The 19,511-nt window shown below is 38.7% G+C and overlaps 1 protein-coding gene across 2 annotated transcripts in view; it reads left to right on the top strand.

Moving 5' to 3' along the window:
• The window catches only part of kif26ab (kinesin family member 26Ab), a 205,716-nt gene that overhangs the window by 145,314 nt on the left and 40,891 nt on the right, over window positions 1-19,511 (top strand). For both annotated transcript variants that reach the window (XM_072269687.1, XM_072269694.1), the window contains exons 6-7: window positions 18,775-18,984; window positions 19,099-19,192. In XM_072269687.1, coding sequence (XP_072125788.1) covers window positions 18,775-18,984; window positions 19,099-19,192 — 304 coding nt within the window. The remainder of the gene's footprint in view (window positions 1-18,774; window positions 18,985-19,098; window positions 19,193-19,511) is intronic.

Here is a 19,511-nt window from a genome sequence, read left to right as displayed (position 1 = left end):
TCAAGATACTCTCCACCACATGTCTATAGAAGTTTGTCAAAGTTTTAGATGTGATGCCGAATCTTCACAAACTCCGAGGGAAGTAAAGTGCTGCCATGCTTTCTTTGTAATTTCACCTACATGCTAGGCTCAGGACAGATGCTCTGAAATAATGATACCGAGGAATTTAAAGTTGCAAATCCTCTCACCTCTGATTCCCCCTCCCCCATGAGGATTGGCTTATGGGCCTCCAGTTTCCTCCTCTTGAAGTCAATAATAAGCTCCTTTGTCTTGCTGACATTCAGTGAGAGGTTAGGGCAACTCACACAAAATGCTGGAGGAACTCTGCAGGCCAGGCAGCGTCTATGGAGAAGAGTGCAGTTGGCATCTCAGTCTGAATCATCGACTGTGTTTTTTCCTATAGATGCTGCCTGGCCTGCTGAGTTCCTCCAGCATTTTGTGTGTGTTGCTTGTATTTGCAGCATCTGCAGGTTTTCTCTTGTTTTTGTTGAGTGAGAGGTTGTTGTTGTGGCAGCACTCAGCCAGATTTTCACTTGCTCCTATATGCTGATTCATCACCACCCTTTGATTCAACCTACAGCAATGGCGTTGTCAGCGACTTGAATACGGCATTGGAGCTGTGCTTAGCCTCGCGGTCATAAGTGTAAAGCAAGTAGAGCAGGGGCTATGCACACAGCCTTGTGGAGCGTCTGTGCTGATGAAGATGTTGTTACCAATCTGAACTGACTGGTGTCTACGTGTGGGGAAATCAAGGATCCAATTGCACTAGGAAGTATTGAAGCCAAGATCTTGAAGCTTATTGATTAGTTTTCAGGGGATGATAGTGCTAAAAGCTGAGCAGTAGTCGATAAAGAGCATCTTGATGTATGCATCTTTGCTGTCTAGATGTTCTAGGTTGAGTAACGAGCCAATGAAATGTCATCTGCTGGGCACACTGGTTGAATGGTTATTATGCTATTATGGATTTATTGAGAATGCCTGCAAGAAAATTAATCTCAGGGTTGTATATGGTGACATATATGTTCTTTGATAATAAATTTGCTTTGAACTTTGAACCTATTGTGCCGGTAGGCAAATTGGAGTGGATTCAAATTACTTCCCAGGGAGGAGTTAATGTATTTCATCACCAACCTCTCAAAGCACTTCATCACAGGGAATATAAGTGCGACAGAATAATAGCAATTGAGGTATGTTACCACATTCTTCTTAGGCACTAGTAGAATTGAAGCCTGCTTGAAGCAGGTGGTACCTTAAACTGCTAAAGCAAGAAGTTAAAGATGTCAGTGAACACCCCAGCCACATGATCAGCACGGGTCATTAACAGTCGGCCTGGTACCTCATCTGGGCCGAATGCTTTCTGTGAGCATTTGCAAGGATTCTCTTAACGTTGGTCTCAGAGACTGAAATCACAGAGTTATTGGGGGCTGTGGGAGTTCATGAAGGTTCCTCCATGTTTTGACTGGTGTCAAAATGAGCTTAGAAGGCATTGAGCTCATCTGGGAGCAAAGCCTTGTTGTCGCCAGTGTCTCTTGGTTTAACTGTGTATGAGGTACTAGCATTCAAACCCTGCCACAGCTACTGAGCAGTGGCAAGTGGCAAGTCTGATCCAGAATTGCCACTTTGACTGTGAGATGGCTTTACAGAGATCGTAGCTGGACCTCCAGTATCTTACTTGATTACCAGACCTGAATGCCACTGATCTGGGCCTCAGCAGATCTCATGGTTCATCCAGGGCTTCTGGTTGGGGAAGACTCTGAATGGTTTTGTGGGGACACACTCACCCACGACTCTTTTAATAACATCCGTGACAACCATAGTGTATTTATTCAGATCCCCTGATGAGTCCTTGTATGTGGCCCAATCCGTCGACTTGAAGAAATCCTCTGCCTGCCATGGTCACTTCTATGTTATTGCTCTTTAGCCTCTGCCTGTATGCAAGTAGGAGAAGGACAGCCAAGTGATCAGATTTCCTGAAGTGCAGTCTAGGCATGGAACGGTAGTCATTCCTAATTGTAGTAGATTAATGGTTGAGCGTATTGGGACCCCTGGCACTGTGGGTTATATGCCGATGATAATTGGGCAGAGATTTCTTCAAAGAAGCCTAATTAAAGACCCGGACAATGATTTGAAATGCACCAGGATGGCAGCATTCAATATCTCAGGTGCCTGGTAGTATGTAAACTAGAAAGTTAAAACTCTCAGTACTCTTGATCTGAGCATCATTGTTGTAAACTGCAGTGTGTGCCACCCCCTTTTCCTGAAGTCAACGACCAGCCTTTTTTATTTGCTGACATTGAGGGTTCTGTGTCTCTAGGCCCTCAATCTCCTTTCTGTACTCTGACCCGTCATTATTTGAGATATGGTCCACTGTGGTGATATCATCTGCAAACCTGAAGATGGGGTTGGAACAGAACGTTGGAACAGATAGGAATAGAGTAGGGGTCTGAGGATGCAGCCTTGTGGGGCACTATCGTGGCAGAGGTGTTGTTTCCTATCCTTACTGTTTGTGGTCTGATGGTCAGTAAGTGAAGGATTCACTTGCAAAGGAAGGAATTGCAGTCTCAAGTCTTGAAATTTGAAAATTCTTTGCTTGGAATTATGGTATTGAAGGCGAATAAATAATAGTCTAAATGGTGGAGTCACTCTTGTTTATTTGATTCTCGTCCTCAAGTTTCTATGTCTTCATTTCGCACGTTGAAGATGTTGCAAGACCAGCATTTATTGACCCTCTCTAACTGCCCTTGAGCTGGTGGTGGTAAGCTCTCTTATGGATCACTGCAGCCCTACTGATAAAGGTACTCCCACTGTTGAGAAGGAACAATGGAGGAGGAGAAATGTATTTCAAAGTCAGAGTGTGTGTATAATGTAAGAATGCAGTAGATAGCATTCCTTCAAATTTAACTGATATTTGAAAATCAAAAAGGTGCAGATGCTGGAAATTTGAAATGAAAACATAAAAATGCTGGAAACACCTGGTTAGATAGCAGCCATGGAAAGAGAAATAGCTTTAACCTTTCAGATCAGAGACCATCAGAACTGGGACTGAGAGAAAACAAGGTTGTTTAGAGTTGGAAGGAAGGTGTTCTGGGGATAGATAGGAGCAATGGAATATCTCTGCCAGAATGTGTCCTGAGTTCCTGTGGGACAAGCCGTTGATGAAGCTGACAGGTTAATGGGGAAAGTTAGAGAACACAAACAAAGTAGTATTAGAGCGGTAAAACGAGCTGCAGCAAATACTTTAGCGTGTCAGGCTATGGTAGTGGAGCGGGAAAAACAGCATGTTACTGGATGACCTGGTGCAGAACTCTTCAGTTCTGTTACAAACGGAGAAAGTGAATTACTTGAGCAACACACAAAATGCTGGAGGTTTTTCCAGAAGTGGTTGAAATTGATAAGAAACCTGGAAAGCTATGACATGCCTCGATGGAAGATGAGGTCATACTGCGGTCATATAGCAGTTGCTACTAGGGCCACGGACAAATTAATACAGATGAAATTTAATGCAAAAAAGTGACAGCAATACAAATGTTTGTACATGAAGAAATGCATATGAATATGGAGGTGCTCAAATGATTCAAGATGAACCAGGATGTCTCCAAAGGCCCTTTCAGGATTTACTGCTAAACGTGGTAAACTGATGCTGCAGGTCAACAAAGCCAATGGCATGCTTAACTGTACAATGTATGCAGTTGAAATAAATCAGAAGAACTTGCTACCTAACTGTATGGCCACACATTGAATAGTTAATCCAGCTCTGATACCCGGGAGTAAAGAGATACATTTAAATTCAGGAGGCAGTGTGGAGCTAAAGGTTTGCTTCTTACTTTAGAAGTTCCTGAATGAGGATGGGCAGGAGAAAGACTTGCATTCTAGAAATTGAGTTATGATATGATGGTATAGTGATTAATTAATGGAGTACCATCAAAGGCCCGAAGTTTGGTCCAGGTTTATGAGTTTTAATTCTATCACAGCAGCTGAGTAATTAAGAAATTAATTAAATCTTGGAATAAGGCTAGTATTTATAATGGTGTCCATGAAACTGTTGGATTGCTGAAAAACCCCATGTCATCCCCTAATGTCCCTTAGGGAAGGAAATCTACCATTCTTACCTTGAATGACCAAGATGAAATTCCTGGCCAACAAAGTCAAACTCTTGTCTTCCACCTCTGCTCAGGACAATTGGAGTTGGGCATAAATGCTGGCACTGCATGTACAAATTACATGAAATCTATATTAAAGCTTTTTTTCAGGGAAACTGTACTTCTAGGATTGATAAAACAAAGATATGGAAAGAACAAATCCAGAATGTTATATGTAAATAAATTGCAGGGGTTGTATGGACCCACATTTATTCAGGCTAGAAGGTAAATCTCAACAGGTATCTGTAATTTTTTTTCCTTAAGTGTTTTAGGCATGGAATGGGCGCTGGCAATACTGTGTGGAGCAATGACTCCAGAATTAGTTATCGTGGAGCAGAATGGTGGCTTTTTTCCGAATGGTTAAGCTCAGTAGTATTTCTCACTCTAAGCCATATAATGATTTTGTGAACCCAGCTAGTGCAGAGGGCTAATTGTATTTACTTTTAAAAATTTTTAAATTTCCTTTCAGTTATGAGACTTGTTGATTATATTTTTAATCAGAGTATAGTCCCCTGGTAATATAGGCAACTGGGAAATGCATGAATGACTGTGTTATCAAGTACTATCACCCCCTCTCCATATACTGGTGAGACAATTGTTGCAGATGGCTTCCTGTGTGCATTACTACATGGATAGTACCTGTATTGTACAGCGTTTATGTACACAGCTGTGTGACAGATTTAAGATCAAATGCACTGACTTTACAGTCTTGTAATCAAATAACGTCAAACTACTGCACATAAAGTACCCATGGTTCCCTGTTCTTGTCTTTAGGGCTGGGTTAATGGTGATCTCTGCAGTGAATGCTAAATGCCAATTTTCACCTGAACTCTAACAGTGCCATCCTCTTGAAATTCATACCCAGAGTGTAAGATTTTGCATAAGGTGTTTGCTTTATAAGCTTTCTGCAAAAGTTGTCCTTTTAGAACTTCTTGGAACTACTAATTGAATACAAAAGAAAATATTCATTTTAAAATGGCCGTAATATTATTAGAATGATCCGTAGTTCTTATAGGAGCGTAACACTATTCTGTGCCAGCAGCTTGAGTTAAATTCTGCTGCTGTCTGTAAAGAGTTTGTATGTGCTCCCTGTGACCCCACGGGTTTCCTCCCACCTTCCAAAAATGTACAAGTTAATAGATTACTTGGTCTCACAGATGTAATTGGGGTGGGTATGTGATCATTGGGCCGGAAGGGCCTGCTATCATCTCTAAATAATATAAATAAATGTATTTTAAATAAGGTTTATACAGAAAAATACTTACAGTGAAACCTCAATTATCAGTGCAATGCTTTCCCAAATAAGAGGAGATGCTTGTGATTCAAGTCTGCTAAGTATTTCCACACTAATTACTTTTTGACAGCAAAATTATCCGGTGTGGGAGCAGTTGATATCAGCTAATCTACAGGCTCATGTCCTCCATGTTGTCACCCCACAAATATATGTCTGTGAAAGTTGCTTGACAGTCCACTCCTATTTATTGATTTTCAGCATTTGTAAAGTGTGAACAGCAGATTGCACATTTGCTTGCACTCCTGCCTCAAAGGTAAAAGATACTTAAACTCTAAAATATGGACACATAAATTATGCATTTGATGAGATCCTGAAATTATCTATGTCCGTTTCTGTAGTTAATGAAGCAAATGTTGTAGCACTAATTTAAAAAAGAAAAGCTAGCTTTCCTGATGTCCTGACATTATGCCTTTAATTAAAATAAAATGTAATTTGTTTCTTTTTGTGTAATTTTTCTGTGCTCAAAATACTTAAAATTTATAAATGGGATTATAGTTTTACAAAAGGGCAGATCTCTATCATTTCTAGGACTAACTTCCAATGTGATGATCATTGTAGAGGTTAACAAGTGTTACAGAATCTGACCACCTACAACCCAAGGCCAGTTCTGTATTTTACTCAAACACTATGGTGATATTTAAATCAAAAAATGTTTCATTAGTTGTCCAACTGATGGAATTTTTGGAGGAAGAGGGTATTTTTGACAGGCAACTGAATTCATGTCTAACAAGTAACCAGTTTAGTCTTTGTTCCTGGGCAAAGGAGAAGAATACCTATTTTCTTACTATTTGTTTTGTATAGAAGCCTGTCCATTCTTTTTTAGCAGATCAAGTGAACCCATGTTGACTGATTACTCTCCTTGTATGTAATTGATATTTTCAGGTTAGAAATTGCATATGATTGGGTGTCATATGGCAATATTGTGACTGTATTTTGGAGTATTCAAAGAATAAAATCAGATTGGCAAATAATTGATAGTCAAAATTGTCATCCAAAATATTAAGCAGGCTTGTTTTTCACTTGGGAATTCTGTTCACAAAGAAGGACTAGTACTCTCTGAGTCTGTCCATGAAATATTCCATATTTTGCTTGATGAATAACTCAGTCCTGTGTCTCGTGTTTACTTTCACTCTCATTCATTATTATCTTGCTTTCCTTAAACTGTTTACTCTCGCCCAGTACAAAGTGAAAGCATGGACTGGGCTCAGCACAAGCTCTTTGCATGCACACAGCCTGAGGTGGATGTGAAAGCTACTGTTTAAAATGCAACAATTGAAAATGTCACTTTAGCTCCCTGGTTTCCTATTAATAGAGTTCTTGGAGGCTTATAAAGAAAGTACGGGCTGCTCAGAAATGCTGACTTTCTTCTCCCCCTTCCAATTCAGACTACATCAAGGAAACACAAACACCAGAAAATCTGCAGATGCTGGAAATCCAAAGGAACACACACAAAATGCTGGAGGGACTCAGCAAGCCAGGCAGCATCTATGGAAATGAATAAACAGTCAATGTTTTGGCTTGAAATGTCGACTGTTTACTCTTTTTCATAGATGTTGCCTGGCCTGCTGAGTTCCTCCAGCATTTTGTGTGTGTTACATCAATGAAATCTTGACTGGCATTGATTTGTTTTTTGGCTTTTGTTTCCTTGTTATTGGATGGAGAAAGCACTTTGTAAGAGCTGTATATCCTCTTGAAAAATCTTGTCACAAGAATTTGAGAGTCAAGGAAACTTTGATCTCAGTGGAGAGAGGTATACAAAATTATGAAGGGTATAGATAGGATAAATACAAGAAGTCTTTTTCCACAGGTTGGATGGGACTGTAACTGGAGGTGATGGGTTAAAGGTGAAAGGTGAATAGTTTAAGGGGAACATGAGGGGAAACTTCTTCACACATAGGGTCATGAGAGTGGGAACGAGCTGCCAGTGCAAGTAGTGCATGCAAACTCAATTTCAACATTTAAGAGAAGCTTGGATAGGTATGGTAGGGGTATGGAGGGCTATGGTCCCGCTGCATGTTGTTTAGAGTAGCAGTTTTGGCACAGACTAGATGGTCCAAAGGCCATCTATGATTCTGTGACTCCCAGACTCACCACAGAAACAACATCACATACCTTACTGATGAAATCAGTAGGCTTGGGTTTTCCAAGACTGTTATGAAAGAACTATGTGGAATGTTGAGGGAAGATCTTTGGCCATGTTCCCAAGCTTGGACTGCTCGCTCCTCTGAGGTCAAGGTTGTTTTGACTCTCAAATCTTTGTAACAAGATTTTTCAAGAGGAAGTACAATATTTGTTGCCCTCCCCTAACAGTTCTTGAGCCGAAGGTGGCCAGCCATATTGTTGAACCAGTTCAGTCTTTCAGATGTAGGTACTCTCATGATGCTGTTGCACAGGGAGATCGAGGATTTAGACCCAGTGATAGTGAAGTGAGTGCAGCATATTTCCAGATCAAGATGCTGAGGGGAGACCTCTTTGAGGAGCATAACATCATGTGAGGACTAGGTAAGGCAAATGAGGGCCTATTATCCTTCTCAGTCAGAGAAGACAACAGCTAGAGAGCATTTTTGATATGTGGGTGCTGATGGTAAGATTGAAATTTATTATGCATCTCCATTTGCCCTGGAGAAGATGCCATTTATCTGCTTTCTTGAACCACTGTAGTGTTTTTGGTGAAGATACCAATGTTAGAGGGTATTCTGGAGTTATGTGAATATAGCAGATATTAGTTCAAACAAGAACAAGGCTTCAGTTCTCAAGAAGCTTGCAATTAGCCTTTGGTTTGTTTTTGTAAATTGTAAGTGGTAAACTGAGGTTAAAAGCAGAAGCTGCTCCACAGACAAAGCAAGAACCCAATGTTAAGACAATGGGCGTTCACCAGCAACTTTGATGTGTGTTGTTAGGACAATGGGGTTGTGTTAATTGGCTTGCATCAAACCAGGCAACATGAGCTAAGTTATTTGCACCATTGTGACTTGAGTTCAAACTGGCAGACCAGTTGGATGTTGTCACTTAATCAAAATCAGAACCAGATCAGGTTTAATATCACCTGTATATGTTGTTAATTTTGTTGTTTTCTATATATAGTTAAATAAGTAGTGCCAAAAAAAATAATGAGGTAATGTCCATTCAGAAATCTGATGGCAGAGGGGAAGAAGCTGTTCCTGAATTGTTGAGTGTGTGCCCTCAGGTAGCTGTACCTCCTTAATGATGATTGCCACCTTTTTGAGGTGTCCCTCCTTCAAGACATCCCGGATGCTAAAGGAGGCCAGTACCCATGATGGAGCTGACTGAGTTCACAACTTTCTGCAGCTTCTTTCGATCCTATGCAGCAGCCCCTCACCCCCGTACCAGACAGTGATGTAGCCAGTTAGAAAGCTCTCCAGAGTACATCTATAGAAGTTTGTAAATGTCTTTGGTGACATTACAAATCTCTTCAAACTCCTAATGAAATGCAGCCACTGTCGTGCTTCCTTCGTAACTACATCTTAATGTTCGGCCCAGGACAGATACTCAGAGTTGTTGACTCCCAGGTTCTCGAAATTGTTCATTCTTTCCATGTCTGATCCCTCCTTTAGGACTGGTGTGTGCTTCCTCGTCTTGCCCTTTCTGAAGTCCACAATCAGTTCAGTCTTACGGATCAAACATGGTCACAGGTAGAGGCAACCATTAGTTTTTGTGTACTCACCATATCCGTGAACTCAGAGACAGCCCTGACAATTTTGGGTGTCTGGCTCTCTGTCATCAAAAGGTTTTAGAATATTAGTTTCTCCTAAAGGTGTTTGGACCTTCAGAGGTGTCTTACCAATTACAATGTGATTCCATTATGTATCCCAAAGGAACCATTTGTCAACCCAAAATATTGCAGTAAACAATGTCGTTCTAAATATTGAAACTGTATTGAATCACCTTCTGTAAACTTTGCTCTTAAGGGTATAAAAATGTAATGTATCTTTGGGTTTATGAGCCTCCACTGAGAATGTCTGCGGAATGATGTCTGCTTGTGCACAATAAAGACTGCCACATCATCAGCTTCAGTGTTTGTCCAGCGACTTCAATCACAGTCACAACACCATAGACAAAATAACAAGGCAGGAATATGATGGAATAATCTCCACCTGTTTGCCGTTCCAGTAACACTCAACAAGTTGAACTCAAAACTCAGTCGCATCTATCACCCTAAACATTCACTCCCTTAAACCACGGGGTGTACCTTTTACAAAATGCATGCAGTTTCATGTTGGATATTTTGACAGCTTCTTACATGTTGCAAATCTCAAGCACTGAGAAGGACAAAATCAGTAAGTTCCAATGATTTAATGTATTTATTAAATACAAAGGTTCTGAGAAATTGTAATCTAGTACTTTTTTGCCCTGTGGTAGAATGTTCAGAGTAACCACATCTGCTGTATCTAAAATCTAGATGTTCCTAATTTGTCGTGATGTATTTACCCCATCAAAAGATAGTCTTCTGTCCAAAGCTTTACAAACAGATCAGTATTAAAACTAGTTTATGATGGAAAAAGTGGAACACCTGCAACTAAATGTCAGTAAATCACAGTCCTGACATAGCCACACATGTTTATTCTGACACCCTAATGACCTTCAGAGAAGAGACCAGCCTGCAAGTTTGTAGCATCAAATTTGTGGTAGTGTCAATTTTTCCCAGATTCACAATGAGGTAGATTGAGATGATTTTCTGTGCATAATTATTGAAATGTAAGATGTCTTAAATGATTGACTGAGCAATTATCCTTGCATGTAATGCAAGGGATCAATAAACCTCAGTAATGTTGGTGAACTGTCATCATCTGAAACAAATCTAATTCTACCTTTCTTTTTGCATTTTTTCTTTATTTACATTTATTAATATGTTAATGAATTCAGGAAAGATTATTGAAGAATATGTGAGAAGAATCCTAATTCATCATTTGCTAGAGCTATGTTATTTGTCTCTAAGCTGTATGTGCATATTTCCATCTGAGATATTTATGAAATTGTAGCATTGCTGAGATGCATCTCATTATGCCTCTCCCGAATGACTTTAATGTGCTAGATGGTACCTTTATTTCAAAACACTTTTCTGAATTCCCTTTTCAACAAATGTCTTGAAGTGGTGTTCCACTTCTGTGATCAGTGAGTAAGTGTTTTACAATCACAAAGCTTCTGTCAGTTTTTCTGACAGAGACCTCTTACGTGAGACACGTGGCAAAAAGAGAGGCAATTAAACTCTCCAGTCTGACACAAAATGCGCTTAAAAGGGTCGATGCCAGTAAGATTTGATGCCTTTTCTTTTTTTTTGAGTGCAGTGGGAAGTCTTGCACTGCCTCTTTACATGGGAAGTACAAAGGGACAAGGATCTTACGGCTATTAAACTTGCAAATGTGACATATATAAACTCTCTCAATAGAACACTGGCTATTGAACAGCATTTTTATAACCTAGTTGGTGTTATAAATAGTGCACCTGAGATCAGTAAAGAAGTTTGTGCAATTTAACGATTTAAACTCAAATGGAAGAAATTACTACCTGGTTAAATAGTGAAATTTGACCAATAACCTGCTTCCACAGAGAAATAGTGTAAATGGAGAATGGGACTTCCTAATTAGCTCACAATTACGCAAGATTTTGATTATAACTTAATCACATCTATACATACTATGTTACAACTTGACTAGGGCATGGAGGTATCTTGTTTTCTTAGATAGTTACCTTGGTGGGTTGGGGAGTGTGGGTGGGGAGGTGGGAAGAAGGAGAATCATTGATTGTTGATAAAAATCATATAAATCACTCACAGCCATCTTTTTAGCCTGTAATTTTGTAATAAGATAAATGACAGGGATCTGAAATTGGAAGTGGTTGCTTTCATATTTTTGATAGGTTGCCAGTCCATTGTGGATGATATGGTCATTCTTTGTGTGCTGTTTTAGTTGAATAGTTTTTTTTGGAATAAAAATTGCCACTGTGGCCTTTGTGAATCAACTCAAGATTTGTTCATTTTACAACAGAATAATTACAGCATCAGAGCTCACATTACAAACATTTTTGATATTCCTGCAGATGATGAATGGCATTGATTTTATTTCGGCTAATCCAAGCAATCAATCAAGGTAAATTAGGTAAAGGCATTCATCCTGTAGTCAGATTGATAGAATATTTTCTACAATTTTGTAGATTATTTTTTAAATTTTGGTGAGTCAAGAATCAATCGTTTTAGGTCAAATAAAATACTGGTAGGGTTGTCTACGCAAAATGCGGATAGTGCTCAGCATGCTTTTACAATATAAAAAATAACAACATAAGTGGCCTGAAAATGTATACATGGAAGGATGTGTCAGGATGGATCTTTTAAAAGGACAATTTATTTACAAATCATAGCAGATAAGTGCAGATATTAGAGCTTTGTTTAATTATTTCTTAGTTTAATTAGTTTAGTTTCAGGATAACTTCACAACATAATGTAGTGTTTAAATGAATAACTTAAATGTATTCATTATGTATTCATCAATGTATTATGAGGGGGAAGCAGCACTGATGACATCTCAGTTTATTTAATAACTTGGTAAACTCTTTTGAGGTGCCTCACAGGAATGTCATTAACAAAAGCTGATGTTGAACCATATGAGGGAATATTGAGATAATTAACCAAATGCTTGATCAAAGACATAGATCTATATGGCATTCTAATGGTGGGAGAGAGGTAGAGGTGTGAAATTCAGGAGTTTTGGGCTTGAGTAGCTAAGATTATTGGTGCAGATGGTGGATCGTTGTGGAAGACTAGTAAAGAGAGTAAAATTGTAGATGATATTTCCGAAAATCATAGGACTGGAGTAGGTAGTGAGGTGACAGACAATGAATTGATATGAAACCAAGGGTGAGAAAATTGAATTCATGGTGTAGCTCAACTGAGTCACTGTTATCAGCAAGTTAACATCTTAAAAATGTGAGCAACACGCATCAAATTTGCTGGTGAACGCAGCAGACCAGGCAGCATCTCTAGGAAGAGGTACAGTCGACGTTTCGGGCTGAGACCCTTCGTCAGGACCTTGTACCTCTTCCTAGAGATGCTGCCTGGCCTGCTGCGTTCACCAGCAAATTTGATGTGTGTTGCCTGAATTTCCAGCATCTGCAGAATTCCTCGTGTTTACGATCTTAAAAATGTGTTGCATTGTATTTGTTTTTTTCTGTTTTGCAATGCTATTGCAGTCTTAATTATTCGTATTGTCTGAAGTGATTCTCATTCAGTTACCGGAAACTCTTGTGTTATAGTTCAGCTCTCATTTTTAACTAAAAAAAGCAGTGAGGGGCCCTTATTTATTTATTTTACTATCTTAGTTCGCTTCTTTTCAGGAAGTCCAGAGGGGAGATAGCCTTTTGATTTGATTTCTCCCCCTATACTGCATATCAGCCAAATAGTTTGGGGAGTGATTTTAGTTCTTTACAAATCAGCAGACTAGAAAGTAATTTAATATCTCTGCTTCAAGTTAAATCAGAAACAAAAATGTTTTGAGTAGTTGGAAGCATAGTCTCAACTGAATATAATGCACAGCAGAGCTCGGGCAGGGGGATTTACTTTGTACAGAATGTTGAGAGATATTTGACAGACTTGCAATATTAAGACAAAGGGATGATTTATTTCCATTAGTTGCCCTGAAATAATAATTATGTGAAGTGGAACGGAGAGATCAATATACATACAGAAGCTGAAGAATGTCAATAATTGAGCAATGATAAAATGGAGAAGCTGGCTGGGTGTCAAGGGGAGAGATTGAGAAAGGGACAGTTAAATTTATTATATTCCTCTGTACCTTTTTCTCCCTGTTGAATCCAACATTAAACCTATGTTAAGCGAGGCCACTAACAAACCTTATTTAAACAATTCTTTTTGTGTGAATTTGCTTAATAAAGAATAAAAAATGCTTTTATGTGCCATAGTGTTCATATAAATTTCGTTGTAACTTCTAAATTGAATATTATATCACAATTAAGAACAGGGCAGTTTCCTTCCATCCATAGTCCAAAGCGGCATATTTTCTGTTTACTCACTATTATCTCTCGGATAATCAGCATAATCTTGTGCAAATGGGAAATGAATATGCCATAAAGTTGTTGGATTGTTCAGTGTACTAAGAAACCTAACTAGTGTTCCTTTGTGGGACCATAAGAGGACTTTCAGGAAAAGGTCCATAAGTCTTTTATCTTTGTCTAGTTAGAAAAACTGGAACAAACCCCTGGGTTTTCCAAAGTAATTCTGGTAATGGTAAACACTTGCTCCCCCCACCCCCGCTACTCATAGGGATAGTGAAATCCTTAACATTTCTCATTGTATGAATGAATATTTCTCATCTGTCTTATATTGTTTTTACCGACTACCTTAAATCAGCTTAGCTTATTTATTCACCTGCCTGAAATGGGAAATAAGTTCTTCCAAAATCATTTCTATCTAGTCGTCCCATAATTATATGCAATTTGATGAAATCTCCGCCCAAAGTCTTCTTTTACAAAACAGAGTCAATCTTTCCTCTCGTAGTTTTCTCCAACCCTGGTAACATCCTTGTAAATACTCTGCCATTGGCATCACATGCTTCCTTTAGTGTCGTTAGGGGAACTGCATGAAGTACCCCAACTGTGGTAAAACTAGTTTTTTTGTACACTGTAGGTGTATTAAAAATTTGTTCAACTAAATGTCACATTCTACCTGCTGACTCCTGCTTTATACATTTTGATATTTAACAGAGAGCTTTGGAGAGTAATCAGGCTTGTGCATGGGTCATTTGCTTTGTCCTGTAGGATACTGAGCTTGGCGTTTTTAGCAGGGTTCCAAGCTCACAAGTGGGGCTTGTCTGCTGGGTTTACTATTGAACCTCTATACTATTGGTGAAGGAGAATTATTTCCTTAAAAACATGTGTATTTTAATTGATATAATAGTTAAATTCTGCAAATTAATGATGCACATATTGTTACCTAAAAGCATTAGAATGGTAGGGTCATAAAGTTGTATAGCATAGAAACAGACCCTTCAGCTCAACTTGTCCATGCCAAGCTGTTTTATGCTCATTTGCCTATCCTGTTTTCCTAAAACCTGTCCAAATGCTGTAATTATATCTGCCTCTACCACTTCTAGCTACTCATTCTATCACACTCTACTTTTAGACACATCCATCATAGGAAAAAGACTCTGACCTCTATTTTATCTATACCACCCCCCCCCCATTATTTTATAAACCTCAAATGTCACTCTCTTTTCCTTTGTTCCAGTGAGAGTAAACCCAGCCTATCCACTGTATCCTTATAGTTAAAGTTGTCTTTTCCAGACAACATCCTGGTGCATCTCTTCTGCTCTCTCTCAATTGCTACCATTTCTGTTGGACTGTGGAAAACAGATCTGTAAAAATTGTTTTCTATCTGCTAACATATGGTGATTTTATTTAGCAAGTGTTTTTTTCCTCCTCTTTTTCTACCTGTTTTTTCTCTTCACTAGCATAATGTTATTAATAAAACTTTTTTGACTCTGGCAGTGATGACTTCAGAAGTAGAAGGATTAGGTGAAGGAGCCTGTTACATTCCTACTGAGAATGTTTATATCGGTACGCAAAAAAATAGAACATAACAGTGGTATCATGGCTCCAGTGACCTGATTTCAATGCTGACCTCCAGTGCTCTTTGTGTAGAATTTATACCTTCTCTCTGTGGCCAAATGGGTACTCCCAGGATGCCCCAGTTCTTTCCTCATCCCAGAAGCGTACAGATTGGTAAGATAATTGACCACTTGATGTTATCCTTCAGCATAGGTGAGACATTGGCATATCACAGGTTCTTAATCTGCGTGTGTGAAAAAATGGGTTTTAAGGAAAGATTAGGGAATGATTGCTCTGAGAATTAGCATTACTCAGAGGCTGAATATCCTCCTTCAATGGCATAATAAAAATGAAAGTCATTACCCCTGTCAGTGTTTCCTTATTCAATCCTTTTAATTTGTCTCTCACTCCAGAAGCTCTTACTTGCACTTCAGACAAACTAGGTGGTTTCTGTAGAGAAGAAAATGGTGTAGCCCAATCCTGCTCTTGTCCTATGTCTGCACATGTGGTCACTGTGGCGATGGCCAAGAGCTGAAGGCTTGGCTACTTTTTTCTACTTCAGGGCACAAGTTTACCTCCAGTGTCTCCATCTGCCTTGAATTTTCATGACTTGAGTTCTCCATGATCTTGAGATTTATTTCCAAGATATTAAAGAAGGTCACTAACATACACAGAACCTAAGGAGTAGGTCTGGATATTATAGAATCTGCAATTAAAAAAATACATTGACAGAAGATAGGTACGATTTTATACCTAAAAACTTCCTCTGAATATGTCCTCATATGCAGTTGAGAACTGTACTTGTAAAATAGTTGGGGCAGGAATTATCAGTGTGTAAATGTGTAAGTTAATAACTTATATCCACTTCACAAAAGCCAGTTTGTAAACCAAATATTTCTGCAAATTAAATAGAGCTTAATTTTCCATGCCATCACTAAACTCTGTTATGTATCATTTCATAATTATTTATCAGCTTTGCAAAAATTAAACTGAATCTTGCCCTGTAAGTTGCTCTATACACAAACAATGTATGTGCTAATGAGTGAGCTAGAAGACCAATCTAATTTGTGAAAGTCATCCACATCTATCAGTTCCAATTAAATCCACAGTAAAATTGTCTCTGAGCTGAGACCTATATAATGTGATTTACAGTGGAGTGCAGTAATGTTGGATTTCATCAGTGGGATTCACAGCAGTATTAATTTAAGGTTAATTAAATCTGGTACTTTTTATAAAAAGTCCCAGTTTGAATGTCTGAGAGTAACTATGTAACAAGTTAATTGTCTGATTGTATAATATACAATAATTTAATCTTTATGAGCACGTACTGGACAAAATGAGCATGTTATCAGAATGGTCAGTAGTCGTTAGCAAGGTGCATGTGGGAGGCATTATAATTATGGTTTCAATATGTTGCTCTTTAGTGTACAAAATTGAATTTCTTATCACTTTCTAGCAGTCAATGTTGAGTTGTTTGTAGTGACTACATCAGAAATGCACGAGAATCTAGAGAAATAAAAAAACATTAAGTGCTGGGAGACATAAGTTTGCTTTTTTGGTTAAGAATGTACTACAGAGTATAAAGATGCAGCAGCAAATAAAATGAAGTGTGGATATAAAATAGATTTAACTGGATAAATTAGTATGCAAGGATGGATTTTATTTCTGTCTATTCAGCTTGAACGACTGTGGGCTTGTGTGAAACACTGAAATACCACAGTGGCCCCATTCTGTTTTTATGAGTAGGGCTAGCCTTGAATCTGCCATTTCCATGCCTTTTAGTGATTCACAACAGATGTTTCCTTTATTTTTAAGCTTTGCTTAGTTTCTGCTATGGGCTTTTACACTGGTTTCGAGCTTTCCATTGGATCAAACTCAGAAGTTAGGTGCAGGTAGTGTTGAAAGCATGGAATGCACTCTACACTTGGTGCTATTGACGACCTTCATGGACTCTTTGTTTATGCAGCAAATGTAGGTTTTTAGTAATTTATTGCAGGTTTGTTTCCTGAATAGGAAACAGACAGTATATGGAGGAGATCATTTCCATTCCATGCAAAAATGGTGAAAACCACGCATTGCCTCAGAAGTTTCCTGTCTTCATTAAATTATTGTCAATATTGAAACTTTATTAAAATAGCACCAATGCTTGTTCTTAAAGAAAAAAGGCTATTTCGATCCCGCCTGACTCCATTCATGTTGGTTCACTTTGGTTGTGAGTTCATAATTAGAGAGGCCCTCCGTTGGTCATGGTCGCCAATGGATGTCGTGTCCTAGCTGTCTATGTTATTGACACGCAAACCAGTATGCATGCCAGGCCAGTTTATAATGAACTAAAAGGGTAAATTAAAGTATAAGAGTTGCTGGACTGAAGAGATCAATAGAGGCAAAGTTGGAAACAAGATAACGATGAAAGGGACAGGGTTGCTAGAGGAAGAAGTGGTTAGAATGTCTATTGGGATTTATATTTTTATTCAGATTGGTTGGGAAGGCCATTGAAATTATATGCCTTACATTAACAGCCCAGAGTAAAGCAAATTCTGGTGAGTTTTTGTAATAAAAATGGGCAAGACTTCTTAGGTTTATTTATTTTGTCCATTTTTCTGACTGTTGCTAACCACCAGATCAGGCATATTGCCCTATCAGCTCTGCATCATTTGTAAGAGGTTTTACATCCAACACTGCTAGGTATCCCAATGCACCCTGTTGTTCAGTGCTCCTGGGCCAGCATTAATTGTACCAGGTGAGTTGCTGATATGCATAGTCTGTTTTCTTTTTGTGTCTATGATGCCAGAATGGAAGAAATATCTTTTGTAATAGATGGAAAATGCTCACTGCACTGGAAAAAAGTTACATGATGGCTCAAGACCATGTCTGTCATTGTCTCTCAGCCATTCCTCTGTTTCAGTGAACACAGTACAGACAGAGGCTATCTTCAAATTAAATTGACAACTCACTCAAGTATTTCCTGGTGATGTGTATGCGGTTTTTCAATTACATGCTGCCAACTGCCTCTTCCATTTAATTGAGTCATAGTCAGCCTTAGTTGCTTCTTGGATCTTGGCTTTGAAATCCGAATGGCAACAATAATAAGAATGAGCCTTATTTCTGTGTATATACTGTCTGTAATTGCTGTGGTGTTCGACTGGAGTACAGCGGATATGGATGGAAGTGTTTTTGTTTGAAGGTTCTAAAATATATAGTATTTGCTACTCTGTTCTGCACTTGTCCTTAGGAACCAGCCTGACCATGGCACCTTCTTCCATGAGTGGTCACGTTGGGTTAGTTCATCTACATCACTGCATGATAATTGTGAAGGGAGTCTGTGTAGCCTCTTGTTCGAGTCACATAAATGGTGAACTAAGCGAAAGGTGTTTACCTCTGCAGGAATATTTCTGTAGTTTCTTTTCAAAGATCTGTGAAGGGAACAAATAAGGTACATTTACTAACTAAGCCCATTTACCCAACTACCTAACCTTTTTTTCCTTTTGATATGAAGTGTAAAGCACATGTTGCGCATGAGGGAGTTCAAATTACCTCCCAGTTTATTTGGCATTTAATCCCATTAACACAGGTCATACTTGACTAGTTAGCTGCATACTTGTACATTATCTGGATCTCAACTTCTCGAATTCGGATTTTACAGGGTAAAATTGGTTCGAATCATTGAAATACCTGCATTTCCTGGGTCATCTGCAAAAAATAAGCAAACCAAACTTACTGCTCAAAGGTGATATTGAAAGCTGATTGTTTGTTGTTTCCTTTCAGGTGAAGGTGATGGTACGGATTTGTCCTTCCCAAGGGACAAGCAATACATCAGAATCGATGTCCTTTCTGAAAGTAGACTCTCGCAAAAAACAAATAACCCTCTACGACCCCTCAGTGAGTGGGCATTTGAGTTCCACCCACAGGAGAACAGTGGTTGCAGCTCCAAAAATGTTTGCATTTGATGCAGTTTTCACCCAAGATGCCTCGCAGGTGAGCAGAAGGAAGATAAAGTAAATAGCTAAGTTCATTCTCAATATCAGCTTGAATTAGTCTTGTATTCATTCCAGTGTAACATAATTTATTCTTTTGCACTAATAATCCTAGGCTGAGGTCTGTTCAGGAACAGTGGCAGAAGTCATTCAGTCTGTTGTGAATGGTGCAGATGGCTGCATATTCTGTTTTGGTCATGTCAAGCTTGGTGAGCTTCCAATTTATTTTTGCTGTTAATTACAGTGTTGGACTAGTAATTACATGCTGTCAACCTCTGTAACAATAAACCTGATAGTATACGACTGAAGTAGAATTTTCTTTTCAATGGACTTTGCTGATTTACTAAAATTTGGTTCTAAATTATTTCTTGAAACATCAGTAGGAGCAAAAGTAATAAGGTTTAAAGTATAACAGTTAATATTAGATCTTTGATTTTGGCCATGACTTATTGAATAAATAAGCTATTCTTAGTCATGAAAATGACTTCCCTGTATTGTTCATCATTCACATATCCTACACCCTTCTAT

This window comes from Mobula birostris, chromosome 1, assembly GCF_030028105.1.
Source record: "Mobula birostris isolate sMobBir1 chromosome 1, sMobBir1.hap1, whole genome shotgun sequence".
NCBI classification, from domain to species: Eukaryota; Metazoa; Chordata; class Chondrichthyes; order Myliobatiformes; family Myliobatidae; genus Mobula; species Mobula birostris.
Note: the sequence above shows the minus strand (reverse complement) of the source record. Positions and strands in the feature narration are given on the sequence as shown.